The sequence below is a fragment of the Lepisma saccharinum genome, chromosome 24 (genome assembly GCF_977018435.1).
Source record: "Lepisma saccharinum chromosome 24, izLepSacc3.1, whole genome shotgun sequence".
NCBI lineage: Eukaryota > Metazoa > Arthropoda > Insecta > Zygentoma > Lepismatidae > Lepisma > Lepisma saccharinum.
Window position 1 is genome coordinate 45,695,462 of NC_139252.1, and position 25,027 is coordinate 45,720,488.

The 25,027-nt window shown below is 38.5% G+C and overlaps 1 protein-coding gene across 1 annotated transcript in view; it reads left to right on the plus strand.

Annotated features, from left to right (window-relative positions):
* The window catches only part of Smurf (SMAD specific E3 ubiquitin protein ligase), a 94,123-nt gene that overhangs the window by 48,406 nt on the left and 20,690 nt on the right, over window positions 1-25,027 (plus strand). The window contains exons 2-9 of the mRNA XM_083110486.1: window positions 12,887-12,925; window positions 14,910-15,018; window positions 15,631-15,764; window positions 16,657-16,903; window positions 19,185-19,304; window positions 20,773-20,933; window positions 21,756-22,002; window positions 24,103-24,502. Coding sequence (XP_082966612.1) covers window positions 12,887-12,925; window positions 14,910-15,018; window positions 15,631-15,764; window positions 16,657-16,903; window positions 19,185-19,304; window positions 20,773-20,933; window positions 21,756-22,002; window positions 24,103-24,502 — 1,457 coding nt within the window. The remainder of the gene's footprint in view (window positions 1-12,886; window positions 12,926-14,909; window positions 15,019-15,630; window positions 15,765-16,656; window positions 16,904-19,184; window positions 19,305-20,772; window positions 20,934-21,755; window positions 22,003-24,102; window positions 24,503-25,027) is intronic.

Consider the following 25,027-nt stretch of genomic DNA (forward strand, 5'->3'; position numbering starts at 1 on the left):
ATTACCTCACCAATCCGCTATCTGTCCGCATGAGTAGCAATCGAATTTTCATTGACCTGTCACCAGGGATAAAACTTGAGTGACATGAAGGATATGCTCTACGATTAGTACTAATCTAACAATTGTGTGTATTACTGTGAACACATACCGAGCTGTTTCACACAATTTTCCATAAGACTCTCCTACACGCTTTCTCCTCTGGACAGAACCACGCAAGTGCAAGGAAGGCGCGTTGGTCTATTCTTCGTCCACTTTAACAGCTGAATAAGTGTGACCGAATACTCGAGACTAGGGATGGCCAAACGGATCCGGGTCTGAAAGTTCTGGATCCGGATCCGAGAGTTCCGGATCCGAGAGTTCCGGATCCGGATCCGAAAGTTCCGGATCTGGATCCGGATCCGAGATTTCCGGATCTGGAACCGGATCTGGAACCGGATCCGAAAGATTCGGATCTGGATCCGGATCCGAGAGTTTCGTATCTCAATCCCATTATTATAATACCACACCTTAACGATTACAAAGAAATTTTTCGTTAGTCCTACAAGAAATTTTTTCAAGTGTTGTTCCTAAAATACTTTGCTACGCATCGGCTAAAACACTCGTGCACAAAAATAATGTTACTTGTTTAACATAAAATGTTAGAGGTGATTTTGTAAATGCCATTGAAACGAATATGTATTCATTCGAATGTATTGGAAATGAAAACACACATAAATGTGAGACATTCCATTCCAGGATGAAACCTTTAACACACATAACAAGATAGAAATGTTATACAAAAATTATACAATTGTTCTACAGTTACAGTTCTACAAATTAAAATAAAACATTATAATATATGCAGTGTTACATAATTACAAAGTGTAAGACTAACAAGGAAGGTTATCTAAGTATCTCCCTCCGATTTACATGAAACTTGGCAGTATAGTGGGGCCCAAAGGAAGAATTACGTATTTTTTTGTTTCAGCTAAAAACAGTTTTAGTGGGCAAAACCCACTCAAATGTCAAGATGAGGACAAATTGAAGTGAGGATCTGACCCCTGTGTCCCCTCCGATTTCCATGATACTTGGCAGGTGTATAGTGGGGGCCAATGGAAGAAATACGCGTTTTTTTTGTTTCAGCTAAAAAACAGTTTTAGGGGGAAAACCCCCTCAAATGTGAAGATGAGGACAAATTGAAGTGAGGATCTGACCCCTGTGTCCCCCTCCGATTTCCATGATACTTGGCAGGTGTGTGTGTAAACAACGGGGCAGGTGTGTGTGTAAACGAGCCCAAATGAAGAAATACGTGTTTTTTTGTTTCAGCTAAAAAACAGTTTTAGGGGGCAAAACCCCCTCAAATGTCAAGATGAGGACAAATTGAAGTGAGGATCTGACCCCTGTGTCCCTCCGATTTCCATAAAACTTTGCAGGTTTATAGTGGGGCCCAATGGAAGAAATACGTGTTTTTTTGTTTCAGCTAAAAAACGGGTTTAGGGGGCAAAACCTCCTCAAATGTCAAGATGAGGACAAATTGAAGTGAGGATCTGACCCCTGTGTCCCCCTCCTATTTTCATGAAACTTGGCAGGTGTATAGAGGGCCCAGAGGAAGAAATAGGTGTTTATTTTTTTTTGTTTCGGCTAAGAAACTGTTTTAGGGGGCAAAACCCGCCTCAAATGTCACGATGAGGACAAATTGACGTGGGGATCATCTGACCCCTGTGTCCCCCTTCGATTCTCATGAAATTTGACAGGTGTATAGAGAGGCCGTATGCCCCCTGTTTCTTCCTATGCCATATTTACGTGGTTTCGGGGTCAGATCCCCACTTCAATTTCTCCTCATCTCGACATTTGGGGGGGGGGGAATGAAAACACACATAAATGTGAGACATTCCATTCCAGAATGAAACCTTTAACACATATAGCAAGATAGAAATGTTATACAAAAATTATACAATTGTTCTACAGTTACAGTTCTACAAATTAAAATAAAAAAGTTCTGGATCTGGATTTCGGATCCGCTAGTATCCGGATCTGGCCATCCCTACTATACACCTGCCACGTTTCATGGAAATCGGAGGGGAACACAGGGGTCAGATCCCCACTTCAATTTGTCTTCATCTTGACATTTGAGAGGTGGTTGCCCCCTAGAACAAATTTTTTGCCGAAACAAAAAAAAGCACGTATTTCTTCATTTGGGCCCTGCAAGTTTCATGGAAATAGGAGGGGGAGACTTAGACCTCCCTTGTAAGTGTATTAATTAATTACAAATCGCCCACGCGATTATATATATATGTATATTAGCAGGTAACAATATGTTATAAGTACATTCTTACTTTCCAAAGAAGCGCATGTGGGATGGCAAAACGGATCCGGATCCGAAAATTCTGGATTCGGATCCGAAAGTTCTGGATCCGGATCCGAAAGTACCGGATCCGGATCCGAAAAATTTTAGGATCCGGAACCAACCGGATCCGGATTCCGGATCCGCTAGGATCCGGATCTGGCCATCCCTACTTGTGGAAAATCCTATTGTTGATTCGATGAGAGCCTTTCCCAGAAATCTTACGCATATGGATACGGTGCGTATGGTAGTCATATCACTCAGCTAAGTTAATAGTTGTGTAACTTTACTTTGAATTATATGTGACCGACGGTCAGTATATTTATGGGCAGCTTGACTAAGAATGCTTTTCTTTACGTAACTTAATTCTTCATGCGGACGGAGAATAGTCATTTGTTTGCTGCTGGGATGACGAGGCTATCTCGAGAAGCTTCCGCTCAATTTTTCCAGAATATGCAAGAAATCCATTTTCCCCCCAAAACACTGCTTTAGTTCGATATCTACCAGTCGTGTAATTATCAGCCCTTTGTTCTAATGAACGCAAATTAATGTGACTGAAATGGAATTATATCTATGAAATATGTAATTGTAGGCTGACATTCAAATTACATCAGCCATCTTCATTGTCTTTAACTCTCCTCACCTCGTGCATTCATAAGAAAGAGAAGTTCTAAACTTCTACGAAGTCTTACCACTCGGGAAGTTGCCCATGAGCATTCTCTGTCCATTAATTTTGAAGCCGTTCGTGTAGTGGAAATTCGTGTAATATTAAGTAATATAACATTGTTAGTCACTGTTTTCTTGTCTGGGTAATGTTGATGTAATATCCCAGAACACACGAGTCAGGCTGGGTTTGTTCGGGATAAGAATCAATCGTGACTTTTAAACACCAATCAAGTTCCATGGCATTTAGAACGATTTGACACCTGGTCAGGGATGTAGCACTGGCCCTTCCGAAACTTCTATGCGGCCGTGGAATTTTTCCGTTGCTTAGAGGAAAATTTACTTTAATGTTATGAAAAAATAGAACTCCAAATTATTTTAAAAATTTACATGTATATCACAATCAATTTTATCTTTTTAGCGTGTTCTAATTATACACACTCGCACACATTTGAAACTGCTACCATATATTAAAACTTAATTCGACACATACAAATTATTTTATGTAATGAATTTAGTAATGTATAGAATACTATGTAACACACATACATACATACATACACACACACACACAAACACACAAATTTGATCTCCCAAACACATCAGCCTGGCGTATATCCATGTACAGTGGCGTGCCCAAAGGGGGTTGGTGGGGTGTCATACCCCCTCTTTGGCGAAATATTTCTTAAAAAGAACGTCAAAGGCAGGAAAAAATGGCAAAATGAGGGCTGAGTACTAAAAACGCCGTGGCTCAGTCGGTAACGCGTCTGACTACCATGCTAAAGGTCCCGGGTTCGATCCCCGGCCGGTTCAAATCTGGGAACTTTTCTAACGTTGGAAGCGGCCCCGGCGCCCGCCCAGCGTCGAATAACATGGGTACCTTGGGGAAACCCGGGGGGGGGGGTAAAGGCGGTCAGGGGCGTGATGCTGATCACATCACCTCAACTCACGACCGGATCAAGAAAGTGTGGGGCGTTACCCCCTATACGCCTTCATGGCGTGGTGCTAAGCACAGGGGAGCACTTTACCTTTTTTTAACCCCTCTCCATTAGAAAATTCTGGGCACACCACTGTCCTTGTATGTGGCCCAATTCACCCTAATGCCGCACAATGATTCATTGTTGTCAGGTGCAAACACGGTTCTCTTCAGGAGTGGAATTTCAGCTATTTTTTTCTACATCAACTTGTTTGCTGCATATTATTGAATGTTAAAGCGTTTGCGGATTTTGAAGCTAAACCAAACTTGGACTCTGCGTGTGTTCTCCGCTTGTCGACGATGTCGTCACTTGAGAGAATCTTCTGGCGGCGTGTGAATGGGTTGGAGTGAAAGCCGAGCGAGTCTGCGGCATGAAGCACCACGTACAGGTTCCCAATGGCCGGGGGCTTTCGTGACTCACAGCTACGTGTCACTCGCGCTGCGGTTAGGATGTTCCGAAGCCATTGTCCAGGCTGAGAATGGCAGAACGAGCAACATGTGCTTGCCGCAGTGTCCATTTATTAGATAGAAGAGAGGCTGCTGATCACCGCGAACCTTTAGCCGTTACCAACAAAGGAATTTGCGCCGCTCCGGTGGCCGAACGCGTTGAGTGGTCGACTCCGGGCATCGGTGTTCCTTTCCAAGTCCATTTGTCATTTTCATCTCGTGATCATTCATCATCTTCGTCGCGATTAACCTAAAGAAGCGCGTAAAATAAATACAGTAGAGTCTCATTCGACTCCCGATAAGGTGAGGCCCAAAAAGATGTATGTTCGGAAACGAGTCAACGTTCTGAAGCAGTAGACACTTGACAATTTCTTGCAAGGATAAGTTCAATGTTGTTTAAGTACATTTTCCTAAAATCATCGTTACTGCTGTACTGGTCAATGTAAGTACAATATTCACAACCAGGGAGGCCCTTAAAACACCTAATTTATTAATAAATACATGATTGGATCAAATTGGGTTGTTATCCCCATCAGCGTTTGGCACGCCACTGCACGATGAGAATGAAAGATTGTCAGATGAAATCTGTAGGGGTGTGCGGGATCCCGAAAAGTCGGGACCGGGATCGGGAGAAAAATTTCCCGTCCCGATTCCGACTTCGGGAAATGACTTCCCGACTTTTCGGGATCACGAGCAGTTGGGAAATACCGAATGGTCATTTTAAAATGTTAATTGTCGTCGTTTTCTGAATTGTAAGTTTCTGGAACTTATTGGAAATTGTTAGTTTTTATTCCAGAAATGCAAGAAACAATCACTTAAAGTGAAAGTTGCGTGTAGAATTGGAAATTTCCAGAGCTTCGGGAAATTTCGAACATTTCCCGTCCCGAATGCCGGGATTTAAAAAAAAATCCGTCCCGACCCAAAATATTCTGTCCCGCACAGCCCTAGAAATCTGTGAAGAAGCACCCATACCAAGTTGAAACCGGAACTTTATGCGGAGAGACCCTTTATGCTTGCGCCCGTTCGGCTGTTAGTTCCAGACCCTGCGAGTTCGATCTCTCTTGACGCTTTGAAATATCATGTCAACTTTTGAATTTGAGGATCTCTTCCCATTGTCAAATTGCAATGCACCAAGCCTGCAGAAAGACTGAGCGAGCGTGAAAGGACAGATGCCACCCACCTTTAAAAATACAAAAATTACCAGTAAAGGCGTCACCACCTGACAGTGACGCCGCCTATAATAGTCATTTCCGGCCTCAAGGCATCGGTGGCAACTGGAAAGCCCTGGGATATCCGCAATTTCCTGCCCAGCTGATGGATTTTCCTACCACTCGTCCATTCATATGATTTATGTGCAGGGATAAGAATGTGGTGCCGATCGCGACGGCTCTGTGCCCCAGCGACGTCACAAACAAAAGTAGGGAGTAACTTTGTTTTTACCAGGGCATATTTATAGTGTGCTGTTTTTTTTTTCCAAAGGTTGATATTTCATATTTAATTAACCTTTTTTCCTTGTCTGTTAGAAATCCTCCGTGATAGCGTAGTGGTAATAACTGTCGCCTTGTAATGAATCAAGAAGTTCCAGATTCTATCCCCGGTAGAGGATCTCACTTTAAACTGCAGTCCCTGGCTCAATTAACCTTTATTTTTTGTGGCCTGTTGGGGAGTGTCAAGGATCAGCCTGAAACTGTCGTCAGTTATTTTTCGGTAAAACTGTCTGTTACACGAACTATGTATTTGGAAGAATTGGATATTTGATTAGATATTTGGAGTCACACGGGATCGCTCACGTCACTGGAATAAGAAAAATGCTACTTAATTCATTCCTTCTCTCTTTTATTTGCATCTGTAACTAACTCACTCACTTACTCTCTAGCCTTCTTAAACCCGAAGGTTTATGCCTGCAGCAAGCAATACAAGCCTTCCATTTGTCCATATCCTGAGCAAGGTCTATCCACTCTTTTCCATCCCTACCGAGTTAGTTTAGGCCCATTTCAGAGTTATCCCTCCATCTTCGTCTTGGCCTTCCCAATGGTCTCTTACCATCAGGTTTCCCAACAACTAATTGTGCAGTTCTGAATTATGTAACCTCCTCATTTTTTATTTTCTTATATGCTCATTCTAGTCTACCATTCGCAGCTTTCTTTCTGTCTCACACTTCTTTTTGTGTTTTCTCTCGTTTCTCATATTCCTATTCCTTTCGCCCATTCTCTGTCTTTTCTTTCCATGCCTCTCTTATCATGCCACGTGAACATGACGTAAGTAACGTTTCAAATTTCAATTTTAACTCCCCTACTCCTCTTGGAAAATTTTCAGCTTACACCCATGGATGGGCAAAAAAATGGAGAGAATTATCGCAAAGTTGAACCTCCATTGAAATGTGAGCTTCCAACACCGTATTTATTTCGAGATCTAGAACACTCCGTGGCGTGGTGGTTAGCACAGAGCGATGCGACGCCAGAAATCCCGGGTTCTAATCCCAGCCTGGGTCTTTGATTGTCCCTTCATCAATTTCATATATCATCATTCATCTTCGCGATTAGCCAAAAGTGGCAGAAAAATCGAAGTAAAATAAACAATCAAATCGAGATCTAGAACAGTCTTCCAGCTAACATCAACCTCTTCAGCCACAGCCTGGCGATGCGTTCATTAGCAAGGGCAACGGGAGGCCTCCTTTTGCCGCATGAGCTACTCGATTCAAGGATTTCTGCCATTCTAATCTGAGTCAAGTTTTATGTTAGAATTATCCTACGCCAGGTACGACGAGGAAGAAAGTGGGATGGCCGAGAATGGTCACTTGATTCCACTTAGATGTTCTGGAAGATAACAAACAGTCGAGGTTCAGATATAACACGATTCATGTTTGCAGCTGCTTAGCACAAAACTTATGGCTGCTGCTTTCCTTTTTTTACATTTCTTGAGCCTAACTATTTTTAAGGTAACTTTCAAACTAAAATATCTACCCTATACGTACGGGTATTGGCATTTTTTTAGTGCTTCAGATTCACAAAAATTGGTGCTCGAAGTGGGATGCACGGTTAATACAGACTGACTTGCTTGAAGTATTCCCAACTTTTCAGAGACAGAAGGGGAAATTCCACTTGATAGTGGTCGCACTGCAGCTCTAAGAGGAGAATAATATAAGAGAAGAAAATGCAGGAGAGGGAGAATGACACGCAGGCTTGTTCCTTTTTACCATTCTCTCTCTCTTTCTTCATTCATGTCTCTTTTTACCCCCCCCCCCCCCCCACTGGGGACACCCCCATATGCACTGAAGGAGGGAAGAAGGGTAAAGAAAGAGAGACGCTTTCTCTCTCCTCTCTCTTTCTCTCTATTCACATACACGTATACATACGTGTCCCTTAAGTTGAGTTTTCAACAGGATGACGCCTCTTCTCATTAAGTGCTTACAGTGCGTCATTACCTTAACACCCAGTTTCCCGCATATTGGAGTGTACGCCAAGGATGAATGGTCTCCCAAGGAACACAAGTCTCACTCCGCTGAATTTGGTTTTGTGGGGCCACGTAGAGGCCGTAGTGCACAAGGTCAACATTCAGAGCATTTTACTTTAAAGAACGCACTGTATAGACGTGTCAGCAAATTTCTGCGGCTGTGATCCATAATGTGTTACAGGAGGGGAGATTTCGTCTTCAACTGCATAGGCCATACAATAGCGGACATTTTGAACAAACTCTGTATTCTACCGTGTTTTTCTCTTACGGGTCCAGATTTATGGGACACCCTGTATATCGCAGAAGAAAGATCGGAGAGAGTGAGAGTGGATATTCTCTCCTGTTCTTCTTTCTCCGTTTCTCTTGTTAATCCTATCTCTCTCTCTCTCTCTCTCTCTCTCGTGCGGAAGGAGAAAGAGGGGAAGGAAAGGGGCGGAGAATGTCGGATTTCTTATCTTATTTTCACTTTTTACTATCCCCCACTCTTGCCACTGTGACTCTCGATTGATTCGCTTGCAGTGGGGTGGGGGCCATAACCCTCCCATTTGACCAGTGTTTCTTAAAAAAAAAAACATATAACTTCCCCTTTCGAAAAACATCGGCACACCACTGTTCGCTTGTGTGTATCCATGTTGAACGCAAACGTTTACATAGCATTTTCCTATCCATAACTAAAACTGTCAACGAAGAAGAGGCTGTAAAAGCATTGCAGTAACGATGAAGACTTTTTATATGAGGCATCGCTACTTTCGGCGTAATGCTATCATTCCACATGGCGGCAAAGTTACTGAAACGTGGCCGTTAGATCAGAGAGATAATCGGGAATCACGTGAGGCAATGACATTGGCTTTTCTGTGCAGGAAACTCGCTGTTATGTTAACGCATCGCACAGTTCGCAGTTGTTACACTAAGGGCAGCATGCAAGGAAGCCGAAAATAACGTGCAATAAAAATGTCCAAGTACCAGATGGCGGGGGGAGCAGATTTGAAGGGGTTCTTTGCAGACTACTTGGGTACCTTGACTTGGATATAGTCTGCTTGCTACAGAGTGGTTCAAATGTGGAGCAACCTATATAACTTTGACAGCTAAAGAGGTTAAATCTTAGAGACGCTCATAACTGTTGTTTGTTTTTTCCTTATAGTCTGTTTCGGTATGTTTTAATGTTTCACCGTGTAATGACTAAACATAAGGTTCGTTTTAAAAGTATACTGCTGTTCAGTGTGTGTGTATTAGGGATGGCCAAACGGGTCCGGATCCGATAGTTCCGTATCTCAATTCCATTATAATATTACCACACCTTAAAAGGTATTATGATCTTCGATTACAAAGAAATTTTTCATTTGTTAGTCCTACAAGATTTTTTTTCAAGTATTGTTCCTAAAATAATTTGCTATTCATCGGCTAACACACTCGTGCACAAAAATAATCTTACTAGTTTAACAAAATGTCAGAGGTGATTTTGTAAATGTCATTGAAACGAATATGTATTCATTCGAATGTATTGGAAATGGAAACACAAATGTGAGACATTCCATTCCAGGATGAAACCTTTAACACATTTAACAAGATAGAAATATTATACAAAAATTATACAATTGTTCTACAGTTACAGTTTTAATAATTAAAATAAAACATTATAATATATGCAGTGTTATATAATTACAAAGTGTAAGACTAACAAGGGAGGTTATCTAAGTGCCTCCCTCCGATTTCCATGAAACTTGGCAGGTGTATAGAGGGGCCCAAAGGAAGAAATACGTGATTTTTTGTTACGGCTAAAAAACTGTTCTAGGGGACAACCCTCCACCTCAAATGTTAAGATGAGGACAAGTTGAAGTGGGGATCTGACCCCGGTGTCCCCCTCCGATTTCCATGAAACTTGGCAAGTGTATAGAAGGGCCCAAAGGAAGAAATACGAGTTTTTTTGTTTCAGCTAAAAAACTGTTTTAGGGGGCAAAACCCCCTCAAATGTCAAGATGAGGACAAATTGAAGTGAGGATCTGACTCCTGTATCCCCCTCCGATTTCCATGAAACTTGGCAGGTGTATAAAGGGGTCCAAAGAAAGAAATACGATTTTTTTGTTTCAGCTAAAAAACTGTTCTAGGGGGCAAAATGTCAAAATGAGGACAAATTTAAGTGGGCATTTGACCCCCTGTGTCCCCCTCCGATTTTCATGAAACTTGGCAGGTGTATAGAGAGGGCCAAAGGAAGACATACGTGTTTTTTTGCTTCGGCTAAAAAACTGTTTTAGGGCGCAAAACCTGTCTCAAATGTCAAGATGAGGACAAATTGAAGTGAGGATCTGACCCCTGTGTCCCCCTCCGATTTCCATGAAATTTGGCATGTGTATAGAGGGACCCTGTGCCCCCTGTTTCTTCCTATGCCATATTTACGTGGTTTCGGGGTCAGATCCCCACTTCAATTTCTCCTCATCTTGACATTTGAGCGGGGGGGGGGGGGTTGCCCCCTAGCTGAAACACAAAAACATGTACTTCTTCCTTTGGGCCGCTTTATACAACTGCCAAATTTCATGGAAATCGGAGGGGGACACTTAGTTAACCTCCCTTGTAAGAGTATTAATTACAAATTGCGCACTCTATATATATATATATATATATATATATATACATATATATATATATATATATATATATATATATATATATATATATTAGCAGGTAACAATGTGTTATAAACACATTCTTACTTTCCAAAGAAGCGCTCATGTGGGATGGCCAAAGGGATCCGTATCCGAAAAATTTTAGGATCCGGATCCGAAAGTTCCGGATCCGAAGCCATCCGGATTTCAGATCCGCCAGGATCCGGATCTGGCCATCCCTAATCTCTACTCCAAATGCACAAAATGCTAGATATTCTGGTATGTAGCAACTTACGATTCATATTATCACTGGAGTGTTTCGCTGGATGCAGGGCATAATGTTTGTTTACATTTGTAAGTAGGCATCATAATGTTGTGTTCAGAACGGAGACAAGTTGGATGACGTAAAAAAAGTTGGGAATACGGTTCATATAAACCTTTTACTTGCGAGTTTAACAAAAAGTAAATACAAAATGGAGTCTCAAATGCATATGAATTAGGATTAGCACTAAAATAGCGGTGTGAACCCTTAAGTTACATGTGCTATTCGGGATGGTCTTTATGTACTAAACATTTTTACGTGAATATAGAAAGCTAGAACTGTACCAGTTCTTCCTCACATAATAAAAACTGCTGAGAAAATTAAGCATATAATTTTGTGAAATTCGACCTCCATGGCGGAGTGGTCGGCACTTATTTGGAAGTGGTGTGATCAACATCACACGGCTGCCTTTACCGCTACCCCAGGTACCTATTTATTTGAGACTGAGTGAACCCCAGATCCGCTTTATGCAGGGACAAGGCCGGAAAATTCCGACCTCAAGATGCCCAATCCACTAGACCAGCATGGCCTCTATCGTAACAGGCTCTTGATGTCTTTTTTTGCATTAATTTGAGAGTGATTTATAACCATATTTGGACTCAAGGGTTGTTAACTGTAGTTCTTCGTATGTTGAGATCTTTTTAGGTGGTACTTTGAGAATGAGGAGCAGGCGATGATGTAATGGGAATGGGAGCGAATTTACAATATAGAGAAAGTCTCCAATTTTGTTAATTTTCGGTATACTAACTAATTTTGACCTCCTAATCACGAATCTGTTGAAAAAAACCGGGGTTCACGTCTGAAAATTTGAAAAAAAGCCGATTGAATTATTTTTATATATAGGTGTATATGCGGAGTTTTATGAACAAAAATGTAATCTCCTGTCTTTGTGTTCAACCACGCCGTTGTTTTACAAGAAAATGATTTATGATGTTCAATTCTAGTACGATCCCTATTTTTTCGATGAATTTAGGGGTGAAATGAGTGCTAATGGTACCTAACCTAACAGGCCTAACCGAACCTCGTGTGAATGGTTTGTGGAGCTACCCGTGGATGGTTTTTGGGGCTAACGTCAATGGTTTGTGGGGCTACCCGTGGATGGTTTTTGGGGCTAAAGTCAATGGTTTGTGGGGCTACCTATGGATGGTTTTTGGCGCTAACAAACAATTTTTCATCAAAATGTACAATTTCCAGACGTGACCCCCGGTTTTTTACAACAGATTCGAGATTAGGAGGCCAAAATTAGTTGGTATACCGAAAATTAACGAAATTGGAGACTTTCTCTATATTGTAAATTCTTACCTGGGAATGCTGTCACCTTTTAATCAGGGGTTCCCAGGTTGCACATCTGGTGAAAAGACATAGCACTGTAGGTCCAATCTTGTTAAGCATATGAGCATAGGCAGAAGGGGTAACATTTTGAGCCAATCTTGTGTGTTTTTCATTCAGTTACTTGCCATTAATTTAAATTGTCTGTACTGTTTGAAAGTTCCCATACCCTACAATCTGTAACTTTTTGTTCTTTTATGCACTTTAATATAAGGATATTAATGATGTAGAAAATGTGGCCCAAGTTCCCTTTTGTTTTATTGCGATTTCATCATGTTGCGAATGTAATTTTTACATGGTTCAGTTTCGATGTCCGTCTGTTAACACATACTGCGGAGTTTTAGCAATTACTTGAGGTTTTGTTCAATATATGTTTTCGTGGTTAGGTTAGGTTTGGTTCCCTTAGCATTAAAATAAAGTTCCTAAATGCATTCTACTAAGGTTCTGATTTACTTCTACATTCATTTCCATGCTTCTACGATATTTACTGTCGCTTGTTGACTGAGAATATCTTCTCCGTGAGGTAATTTTCAAGTTTCTTTTTCAAGGTAAGTAACTTTTTTCAAGTCCAAACAGTGCTCATTACTTTAAGGAAGGTTCAAATTTCCAAAATTCTACGATAATTAGTCTTTGTGCTAGGAGAAATCATAAAGCAATCGGAACCGTTACGGAAAATGCTATTACTTGTAAAATGTTATTAATTATTTGATAAATATTTAATTATGTGTGTAATTCATGGTTGTGCTCATGTTATTTTCTTGTGATCTTTTCAGTTCTATGTGCCAGGAACTTGGCTAGGAAAGATCTGTTTCGTAAGTAGTGATCAGTTTCCTTAAAATTATATTTAACTGTTATTGTGACTGAATGTGAAGAGAGAGAATTGTACTTGTAAATGTAAGTGTTTATTTTGTGGAAATGTATGTCACTGTGAACAGGTATTCAGGAATACTTCTTTGGTAGTGTTCTTTTTTATAGTGTTAAAGTTAAAGAAACAGATAAGAGGGATACTTTCTCTTAAGAAGGGGAGAAGGCAAGTGTTAATGTATAAACTTGTCACCAGCTGCTAAAAGCAATGGTATGGCTTCCACAAAACGTTATTCTTCGAGTTAAAGCTATTCTTAAGCAATTAACAAAATGCAAGTATTGCTTCCCTATTCCCATACCTAAGAGTGGTGAATTCTCTCATTTTCTTCATTTTTTTTTATTTAACCTTTTTAAGGCTATGAATGAATATCTGTTGCTGTTCTGATTTTCCAATAAAAGATAATTGGGAAAAAATACAGTATTTGATCATTGAGGGCAATGTCAAATACAATAGAATCCATAGTGAGATTAGATAACCATATAATATGTTCATAATTAAATCTCACAGGATTTTCATGCTTGTTATGTGAGTTTTGCTCAGTTATTGTCATTTCACCAAGAAGTCCCAAACCAATATCCTGTCTTGACTTGTTTCTAATTGAGAAAACAATTAAAAGTTTGATATTTTGAAAGATTTTTTAATTTTTTTTTTAATAACCCCATTATGCTAGTGCTCATTGAGAGAGTTGATGTGACATAGAGAATATATAAATATTTTTATTATGCCTTGCCAGGACATTGTTCTCCAGATATGTGATCTTTTGATAATGTTTGTTCGCGCTCTATTTCACATAAAAGATTTTTTGTGTTTAGGTTTTGTCTTGTTATTTGGAACACATGCTGTATATGGTAATGATTTTCGGACCACCCTGTATACTAAAAAACTGTGATGTGGTACAGAATTTTGGGGGCCATTTTTTTAAATCAGCACATGCGAGTTAGTATAGAACACCTAATTTCATTTCTGACACAGTGAAGAAAGTTAAAATTTGTTGCACAGTGATATCAGTGTTGGAATCTGACAAAAATAACAACCTTTAAAATATTACACGAAGTGCCTTGAAATTGCATGAGCTGAGTCATAGTAATGTGGAATTTTGTAGTGTTAATATGCTTGAACTGAGCAAGGAAAGTGCAAGAGCACCATTTGAGACGATTAATATTTTTTTTAAAAAAAAAAATGAAGGCAATGTCTACATTTAATGTCCCCTTCCTTTTCATTTGATGCCCCAAGCATATGCTTATTTTCCTTAATGGGTAATCCAGACTTGCCTTCACAGAAGCTATAATTTCTTCAGCAAGAGGAGTTGCTGAGTGTCTTGTATACTCATCATCTTTCAGTGTTCTGCCACAGTAGAAATCTGGAAACAGAGAATGGCCTACTTTGCAGTCACAGAAAAGCAATGTACGTCATTCTGGGAAAATCATCACCATGCTAACAAGCAGAATGTCTGCCTGTCATGTGATTGTGAAATTGTGTATATATCTGGTAGTGTTAGTTCAAGAATGTTCTGGGAAACTTTGATGGAAATTTACTAAGAAAAACTACTTTGTAAATAAGATTTTTTTTTTTAACATCTGGACCGAATTCCTACACTTCAAAGTTAGTCTTTTGGGCTTGAGTTTTGTTTTATATTGATCTGACGGAATAGGAATATGTGTACAGTGGAACCTCGATTTTACATTTTTCAGGGGACCAATGCGAAATAACTTAAAATGAGAGAAAATGTAAAAAACAAATTTGTTCTATTGGGACCACAAAGATTGAATAAATAATGCGAGAAAATGTAAAACCAGGGAACTTAAAATTGGGGTTCCACTGTATATATGCACAGAGGCCTCTACGCTTCTGTGACTACGTTCAAAATACTGTTTCTCCAGCAGGCTGAATCTGTATGTTAACATCTTTTCCCTTTCCTCTTTAATCTGCAGGTTTACCAGACCCTTTTGCCAAGATCAGCGTCGATGGATCCGGGCAGTGCCACAGCACTGATACGTGCAAATCCACTTTGGACCCCAAGTGGAACCAACACTATGACTTGTAAGTACATCTTTACAGTGTACTTTACAAAGTTAACCATGTTGTTTGCTAGATGTCTTTAAAACATAATATGTCTTCTGGCAGGGAAATTTTCCATTTGTGGAATTGTAGAGGACTTATTACAACCAGTAATTAAACACAATTGCCTGAAATTACTTTAAAACTTCAATATTCTTTTTTTGTTTTAAAAAAATGCTGAATAGGTGTTATTTCTGGTGAATCACATTTGTTGGGGGAGAGGGGGTGGGAGCTGTTTGTAGGTAGTAGTAACTGATGTGCTGTTATAAAATGATCTGATTACTAAACATTAATGCATGTAACCATAACTCATTGTTAAGAGAAACATACTTGTGGTAAGTTATGAAATTCTTAGTACAGAAATGGACTGAGGTTCAAATTCAGCAGATAAAATTACATTATCCATTATTGTTATAGTAAATAGAATTTCAAATTGAATTTTGAATCTGGACATTTTTTGCACAAAATACACACATCCATACCAATAGGCATATTTATGATTTTTAACTATGTGAAAGATTTGGAAAATTATGAAGTTTGTTCACATTTGAAGATGTCTATATTTTACCAGTTTTTGCTAATGCTTTGTTTCAGATACTTGGGGAAAATGGATGGCATCACAATCAGCGTTTGGAATCACAAGAAGATCCACAAGAAGCAGGGTGGAGGATTCCTTGGGTGTGTGCGGATCATGTCCAACACCATACAGCGGTTGAAGGACACAGGATGTAAGTACCAATGCCACTTGTTCATGTGAAAGGGTAGCTTTAAAGTAGGCATGTCAAACATGCAGCTTACATCTACTCTTCTTACAATGTGTTTTTTTTTATGTACATTGTAACAGCTGATGATAAATTTGCTGCTGATGTTGCCTTTTACTTGATACTATACAAGTATATAAATACAGATGTAATTACAGACTTATATTTATTCTCTTAGTATTGAAGTTAGGTTTTACTTTAGTGTTAACATTTTATTGCATTATTCATGGACTTGCCGAATGAAATTATTAACATTTAATAATGTTCCAATGTTCTTATTGGAATGAGAACATAAATCAAGTGATATATCTGTGAATTTACATGTAGTTTTATTGAAGGTATCCAGAATTTGGCTATTCACCAGTTAAATGCTTATTATATGATTTATTTGAGTTTGTTGTCCACCTTATGGACAGATAGGCTAATCAGGACTGGACCAACAGTTTAAAGTGGGATCTGAACCATTGTTCAGTGTACCTCCACCAGCTATCGAACGTGGGACCCCTTGATTATAAGGCAATGCATTAGAATGATAATTATAATATACAGTAAAATTATTGTGATCTTACATCAAGCAAGGCACTTTACAGAGTTCCATTTCAAATCAGTCATCAAAGTACATATTCCATGCCTTGTATGAGTCAAATTATCTTAACCACAGTGAACAAACTAACTAGACATCGTGCAAGCTCCTTTGTGAGCCAAGGTGGGAATCCATCATAGTATGAGGATGCTTTTCCAATTTTGTTCACATAGTGTGGCACAAGGTTGAAATATGTGTCACTGTATCTGAACAGAAGTGTACATGTATCTTCTTATCTACAATATTTAATGTAACTTAACTCTTGTTGTTTTCCAGATCAAAGACTGGACTTGTGCAAAGCAAGTGCTGATGATCCTGATCCTGTAAAAGGTCAGATTGTCGTCTCCCTCTTGTCCCGGGATGGCCATGGTCCTGGCGGTCACAACGCGGTGGTGGACAACCAGGGCAACCTGAGCTGCCCCGATGACCTCCCAGAAGGCTGGGAGGAGAGGAGAACTCACACTGGACGACTGTACTATGTCAACCATCACACAAGAACAACCCAGTGGGTCCGCCCTGTCAGGTATGTACGGGAAGAATTTTCTTTTATGTACTTAAAAGGGGAACTGAATAAAATAACTGCCAGAATTCAGCTACTTTCCATTCTAAACCTTTTAAATTTACAGTTTGTGGTTAAGGCTCGACTGGACCGTTGGCAGCCGAAAGGGTGATTTTTTAAAAAAATTTCCTCTCCATTCGATGAACCTCTTTGATATTCCAAAATATGAAAAATTACATACGTTTAGAATTCCTTCTAGAGCATTGACGTGAATTTTTGAGTAGTTTGCTTTCGCTGTTATCTAGATATTGTCAATAGTTTAATAGACTTAACATGATCTCGAAACTTTTGAGAATATCTAGCTAACAGTGATGTAATTTTTCATATTTTGGAATATCAAAGAGGTTCTTTGAATGGAGAGGAAAATTTTTAAAAAATCACCCTTTCGGCTGCCAAGGGTCCAGTCAAGCCTTAAGCATCATGTTAAAAGATTTGCAAGAATCCAGTTCTTAAAAGTATATATAATTTAGTACAAAGTTCTGCATTTTTGTTATACTTTTTATGCATATAAATTAGGGATGGGACGATATGAAATTTTGGCCGATACCGATAAAGTACCGATATAAAATTTACCGATATCGATAACCGATATTCTACCGATCCGATATAAAATTAGAAATGGTCCTGGAAGAACTTGAAAGGTTCATTGACCTCCTTAAAAAATGTGTGTTCAAAGTGACTGCAGTGCAAGAGAAATTGCATATTTAGACGTTTACTTTTTAAAAAAGTAGGGCATGGAGATTATCCATAAAAATTACAACAAAAATTTCAGAATTTTGCACTAAACTATCAGATATTTATCGATATATCGGATCGGTAAAATAATCTGTAATTTTACCGATACATCGATATGCCTATATTGGCTGATACCAATAGAGTACCGACTAATCGGTCCCCCCTAATATAAATACATATAAATCATATTTTTGGAAAGGAAATGCCTAAATTACACACACAAAATGTACTTATGTATCCACATAACCTGAAGTAGTGTAAAGAGTGATGCCATTGTACTGTGGAGCACTGGAAATTTACAATTTGGAGTGATGCTCAGATGGTAGGCTTTGGGTGTGTGGTATGACCAGAGAATGATATCTGCCTGCAGCGACAGTAGTGCACCTAGCAGCCATAGGTGTAACAATACAGCGTGCCAAGCTTATAATTACAAGTTCCAATGTGGATGGTGACTGGTCAACGAAATTAATTGAACAACTAACAATTACATGGATATGTAAGTACAATTTGTGTGTATATTAATATTTTACCATGTCTTAAGTTCTGTAACATAAATGCACACGCTTTCTCTATCAAATGTAAAAACCCATTCATCAGGTTACATAATTAAAGAGGTTAATGAAGCATCCATGTTCGAGAATATTTCATTTTTATATCATATAAGTAGAATATTGTTTTTTGGCATTGGCACTGCTTGGGTATGAGCAAAATGTTCATGTCTGGTCCATCCTTGACATGGAGTGCAAATATGATGTATAGAGGGTTCGTCAGAAAGCCAGAAAAATTTAACCAATTTTCAATGTTGCAGATGCCTTCACTAAATCAAATACTTTCTCCTTCTAGATATGATTATTTTACATTTGATTTGTTGTGCACTTTGTCAGTGATTTGTTAGTTCTTGCAATAGCATTAGCATGCATTTAGCCTTAAATTTGTATACGTTCCATTTGCCATCTTTTTCATATCATATGAGTTGAAGGCAGCATTCATATTTGGGAGTTTGCAGAGGTTTTTCCAATCTTCGCCAGCCTCTCCAGACTGTTCCTAGAGAGATCATTGTGCAGCAACATTAAAAAATAATTATTTTTTTTTTTTTTTTTTTGCATAAACTCTGATATTCAAGGAATTGTTCTAGCACCCATGTCAAGTGATTTCATAGTGCATTGCCTTTGTGAGAACAGTGGGTGAAATGATATATCAACAAAATAACATCACAACATGATTGATGTCACTGAGATGGTCCCCCCCCCCCCCCCATCAAAATTGGTTGTAGTGAATGAGTATATACATACCTTGATGCATTGAATATCAAATCAACTTTGAACATATTATGGGATATTTGTTTCATGTTTTATCATGGAACCTTTGCATTGTTCTAAGTTGCAAGGAATCTTTCCAAGATCTGCTCTTTGTAAATGATGAAGTTACCACTTACTAAGGTAAGAATTCCACATAGGCAATGCCAAGAAAGTATAAAAGTAGGAAATAACTCAAGCTCTTTCATTTTCAGGCCACAAAATGGAATAATTCCAACAAATTCTGTATCAGATGACCAGACTATCATATCCAATTGTAATGTTGCTAATGGACATCATAATGAGAGGCGTGAACCCAGAACTAACAATACAAGGTAAGTGTTGATTTTGTTATACAAGGTGATCAAAAAGAGATGCAACCTTATGGGGAAATGTAGTTGATTATTATTGTTACTGTATTTTTGATTGTTAGGTGGTGAGTAACAATGAAAACTGCATGAATTAAGGCAGCATAAACAGCTGAGTAGGCAAAATTGTTGCTGTAGACATGTGATTAGCTGTGTTTTTGTGTTTTGTGTTTGTTATGTCTTTGATGCACTTCAAAGCATGATTCAACGTATTCACTTGTGTGAATCTCTCGGTGGCAATCACTTCTAACACTTATTGTAAATGTAAAAGAAATCATTTCCCCATAAGGTTAAGTCTCTTTTCGATCACCGTGTATTTGTAGGATTAAATCTAAAGTGGTGGATGTCATATTTTGATGAAAATGAGACTGTAATGTAATTCATCTTCCCTAGGTGCGATTTGTCGTGCCAAAATCTCCACATTGATGGGAAACAGTTTAGGTTGGAAACTATTTCCCACTTAACTTGAACTTTTTGGCAAAATAAAATTAACTCCCAGGGCAGTTGCATTTTCATCAAAATATTGCACCACCCCTTTTAAATCCAAGCCACAGAAATAACCTGCTGTAATTCTCTGATATACCACAAGAACTCTCTTGGTTTCGTCTGTTACTGAACATTGTCTTCTCTTCCAGTCTTAATATTTGCATTAGAGGATCAGTCAACTCGTGATCTTGCTGCTTAAGGCTTCAGGGGTGTCTTTCTGAAGACACCCAAATGTGAACCTCGCTCACTCTGGACTGCATTTTGCAGACTAACGAGGCTCTGGCATTTGGACCCATGACTACTATAATCCTCTATGGGATTTGTATGTGTGTGCTGTCCATATGTGTTTGTCCCTCATCTTATCATACTATTCATCCTTATCTTTGAAATAATATATAAAATAAAAAGTGGTGAACAAGAATCAAATCGATATTTACCTGACAACTTTCTTTCATTATTATTCCCTTCCTGTGTCATAGCCAAAATTGGTAGAAACACGAAGTAAAATAAATTATACTTGGTCATTGTTTTTCTTTGAATGTGTAGTGAGTGGATAGTATACCAATTTGTGAAGAATTGAATTATTCTTTACCTCCTAAATTGATGTAACCAGGTGGCAGATGAGTTTTGCCTTTAGAGAAACCTATTCATCTATATCATAGGTTCAATCCCCATCACCTGGAAAACAAGTACAAAATTAAAATGCCCTTGTAGATATTTAATTATAATAATAATAAAAAGATGCTGCCCTGAAACATAGTTTTAGAATATAGACTGTGGATTGATATCCAATGAAGACATCATGGTAATTGCTGTTTCTTTACTGTCTCCTGTAAAGACAAATTGTAAAATCTAGAGATTAGGTGAGTCAAATAAATTACTGGTGAGGTGGTCAATTTAGCAATGGGAATTATGTTCTTGTGATGTGTATATGACATTTTTCCTTTAGGGACAGGGAAAGGCGGACCTCCAGACACGAAGATCAGGATGGACATCGAAGAAGAGACAGCACTGGCAGCCAATTGTCTACAAGGCGTCGATCTACAAGGCACAGGAATGAAGCTACACGCTCGCTCATCAACCAGCCTGGAGATTTACCTGAAGGTTTTGGTAAGGGTTTACTTCGTATTCAAAATAAGTTTTTCCTGCCTGCCTTTCAACTTTAATGTTTGAATATATGTAAAGATAGAAATGTGGCAGTTGTTGAAATGAAATCAGCACCCCTCAAATGGTGAGAATTCCCTTTTTCCTAAAATGATTAATGCTCTGTGAGCATATGCATACATGCATAACATTATACTACTAATTGTTTTGCAAATAAAATGAAAGGAAAGGATATACTGATCGAGAACTTTTTTTTAACCAATACCAGAAGCAGATAGCATGCCAGTCAGATATAAAATTGAATACCCTGAATAATACATTCCTGCTAAAACTCTTCCATTATGTAAAAAATGTACAGGTCATATTAGCTGTAATCATTTCTTGTCTCGAATTTCGTGCATTCATTTCCTTGTGCTTTAAGTGTAATAATTTTATTGATATGACAGTAGTGTGTTATTTTAGTGTTTTAACAAATTTTATTGATGTTTCAAGTGTATGAACCCATGATTTTAAGTCTCGACTCTGTATGTAACCACATTTTTAATTTTGGTATTTTTTTTATGATATTCTCAAATCTCAAAGAAGGGTCAGTTGAAGAAACAGCCCTAGAAGCTGAAACATGCCTGCTAAATAAAGATTATATCTATCTATTTGCGTAACCATGATTATGATTAGTTTTTACCTTTTTTGGTGGGGGGACAAACTGCTTTTGTTAATAATAATAATAACAAAGTGATACAGTACATCTGGAGTAGCATGAGCCAGTTTTAGTTAATACTTTCCAGTGCTTGGAAATGCATAGCTAATGATTGTGTGTGCTTCTTGCAGAGATGCGGACCACACAACAAGGCCAGGTGTATTTCTACCACATCCCATCAGGTGTCAGCACATGGCATGATCCAAGGATTCCTCGTGAACTAGTCGGAACAAACTTGCCAGACCTGGGCCCTCTACCCCCAGGGTGGGAGATGCGTCAGACGCAGTCGGGCAGAGTGTACTTCGTGGACCACAACAGCAGGACTACACAGTTTACAGACCCAAGATTGTCAGCACCTATTATCCAAAGCTTAATGAAGTAAGTATTTAAATAGCATTATAATGTACTTATTTGCTTATTCTTTTGATAGAATTTCTGTGTGTAGCGAAACCAATATGTTGAGGGGGTTGTAATTTCCGTGGGCGAACTCATTCTGGGTGTCTACTGGCCAAGAATTCTGGGAATTATGCTGAAATTATTGGCACTGGGAATGTGGATTTTCTTCATAGTCAAGAAAAAATTACTGAAGAAGTAATCTAAATCGAATGAAATTAAGCAAAATTTCTGTACAAAAACAGAGTTGATTTCGGGTTCAAAAGCGGTAAATAAAATAAAATTTCGGTGTTATAGTGGTGAATAATCACATCGAAAGTGCTATATGAAATGACATTTTGGTTTTAAAATTGTGAATATAATCTTAAATTTGATTTAAAAACTGCACTTATAACACGAAATAAACTTATCCCTTCTAATAGCACATTTATGTAGTTACCAGAGTATTAAGTTTATTCCTGTGTAGAGGTGTCCATTTTTGTTTCTCAAATATTTACCTCAGAATTAATCAATGTTCCGTGAATTGCATAACTCACAGGATAATTCAGACTTCAGAAACATCACGTCGGTATATAAACGGTAAATTTTGTGTTTAAGAGCATATTTCGCATTTTGCAGTTCATTTTGCATTATTTCGTGACAAGACAGGGTAGGAAAATTCACCTCACACCTTTCAGAAACATGAAAAATGAACGTTACAGGATGTTATTTCATATTTAGTGTTTTCGTCAAAAACGAAATTTGCATGCCTCTATACATAGTGTATCATAATAGAGCAAACAACTTTAAAAATGTATTTCGATTAAACTATATGGAATAAAACAATGATATTTGTTGTGTATCAGTCAGTAACGCTTCAAATATGTCTACAAATTGCTACAAATATTCAATGTGGCTTTCACCAGTTATGCGACACATATCCCGTTAAAATTCCAGTTCATTCCACATGTTTTCCAAGAACTCTTCGTCCACCAAAGCAAAGGACGTTTCTTATTCTCTCCTTTAGCTGTTTCACATTCTGCAGCATGGCTTTGTCTTTCACAAAACTGTGTAACACTTCCCACTTGCAATCAACATTTTGAACGTTAAGTGGTCTTCCTGTGTGTTTGCACACAAAGAGCCAGTTTCAACAAAAGATTTGTGGCACTGGTAAATTGATTTCCTTGTTGGTGCCAGCTTCTTGTCGGTGGTACGGAACCATCTCTGTACAGTTTTTGCGGACTGACTTTCGTGGAACTTTAAGACACAGTCTGCTTTTTCTGCATCTGTGAAAGTCACAATTTTCTTTATCACTACACCAGCACCACAATGACCGTGTTTACAAAGCCTTGCACATGAAAAACAAAACTTGAAGATTTTGTCATTGTTATACAACAAACCTGATTGTTGTGTTTCAGATATTTTTTTAATAATAAACCTGATAAGTAGAGGCACATATTTTTGGTAAATAAGAAAGCAAAATTTCGATGCAAAAATGGAGTCAATTTCGGGTTCAAAAGCGGTAAATAAAATGGAATTTCGCTGTTATAGCGGTGAAAAGGCTGTATATAAAATGACATTTTGGTTTTAAAAATGTGAATATAATCCCAAATTTAATTTAAAAACTGCACTTACTACGCAAAATAAACATATCCCTTCTAATAGCACATTAAATTATTACCAGGATATTAAGTTTATTCCTGTATAGAGGGGTCCATTTTTGCTTCTTGAATATTTACGGCAGAATTAATAAATTTTCTGTGAATTGCATAAGTCTGTGGATACTCCAGACTTCAGAAAGTGTAGCGTCGGTATATAAACGGTAAATTTCGTGCTTCAGAGTCTATTTCGCATTTTGCAGTTCATTTCGTGACAAAAAAAGGTTGGAAAATGCACCTCACACCTTTCAGAAACATGAAAAATTAACATTACAATGTGTTATTCCACATTTCGTATTTTTGTTAAAAACGAAATATGCATGCCTCTACTGATAAGTTGTTTGCTCTATTATGATACATGCTGTATATTTAAGCTGTTCATTCCCTGAACAGTAGAAAGAACATTCCAAATTCTACTGTAATCACTTTCCATTTGCATCTGTTCTAGGAGACACAGTCCGCCACAGACAAGTAGTGCATCAAGTGCAGGACCCAGTAACAGCACCAGCAGCAGTAGTAACAACAGTGGTGGTGGTGGCGGCAGTAGGCATGAAGCAAGCCAGTCCTCGAGGCCTGCGAGTGAAGCGGTCACGGAGAGTGCTCCAGTGAGGACAGGAGGGTCGGGGGTGGAGGAAAGTGGTCCGAGTGCAGTGAATCAGAGTAACGGGAATGTTCCCAGTGTGAACAACAGTGAACCTAAGGATTTGTTAGAGAAGGATTGTGAAAGTTTGCCGAAATACAAGCGGGACTTGGTGGCAAAGTTGAAAGCCCTGCGTGCGGAGCTGCAGGCCCTTCAACCACAGAGCGGTCACTGCAGGTTGGAAGTGTCCAGGACAGAGATATTTGAAGTAAGTATATGGGTCTTGTGCAATGCTAGAATCTTATGGTTACGTGCAAATTGTGCCATCTGTTTACTGCACAAATATCTTACATGCCATCTCTTGCTAAAATTCTTGATAATTGTTCATTGTATGAACATTGATTTGTTTATATACAAAAATACAATGTTTCTTCTGTAGTATACTTTAATGTATCCTCGACATTTGATCCTTCAAATGTGCAGTCTTAACGAACAGATGGCATGATATGATGATGGATTTTGTATATGTGTTTGTGTAAGAGAGATATAGATATTAGTTACCAATCAAAATGTGTTTTAAGTACATATTTAATTTTAAATTTTTTGCATTTTTGCCTTACCCTTAAGTAAAGAACCCTTACGTAAAGATTTAGTGTAATGCAGGTGGTGGAAAACATATTTATCTTAGCTTGTTTCTTGATGTAACTCATCAAAAAATACTCACTTGAGAAATTGAGCTCTTGTTATAGTGGGACCACAGGGAAAAGAGCTTGCACAGACCTGCAACTCCTGT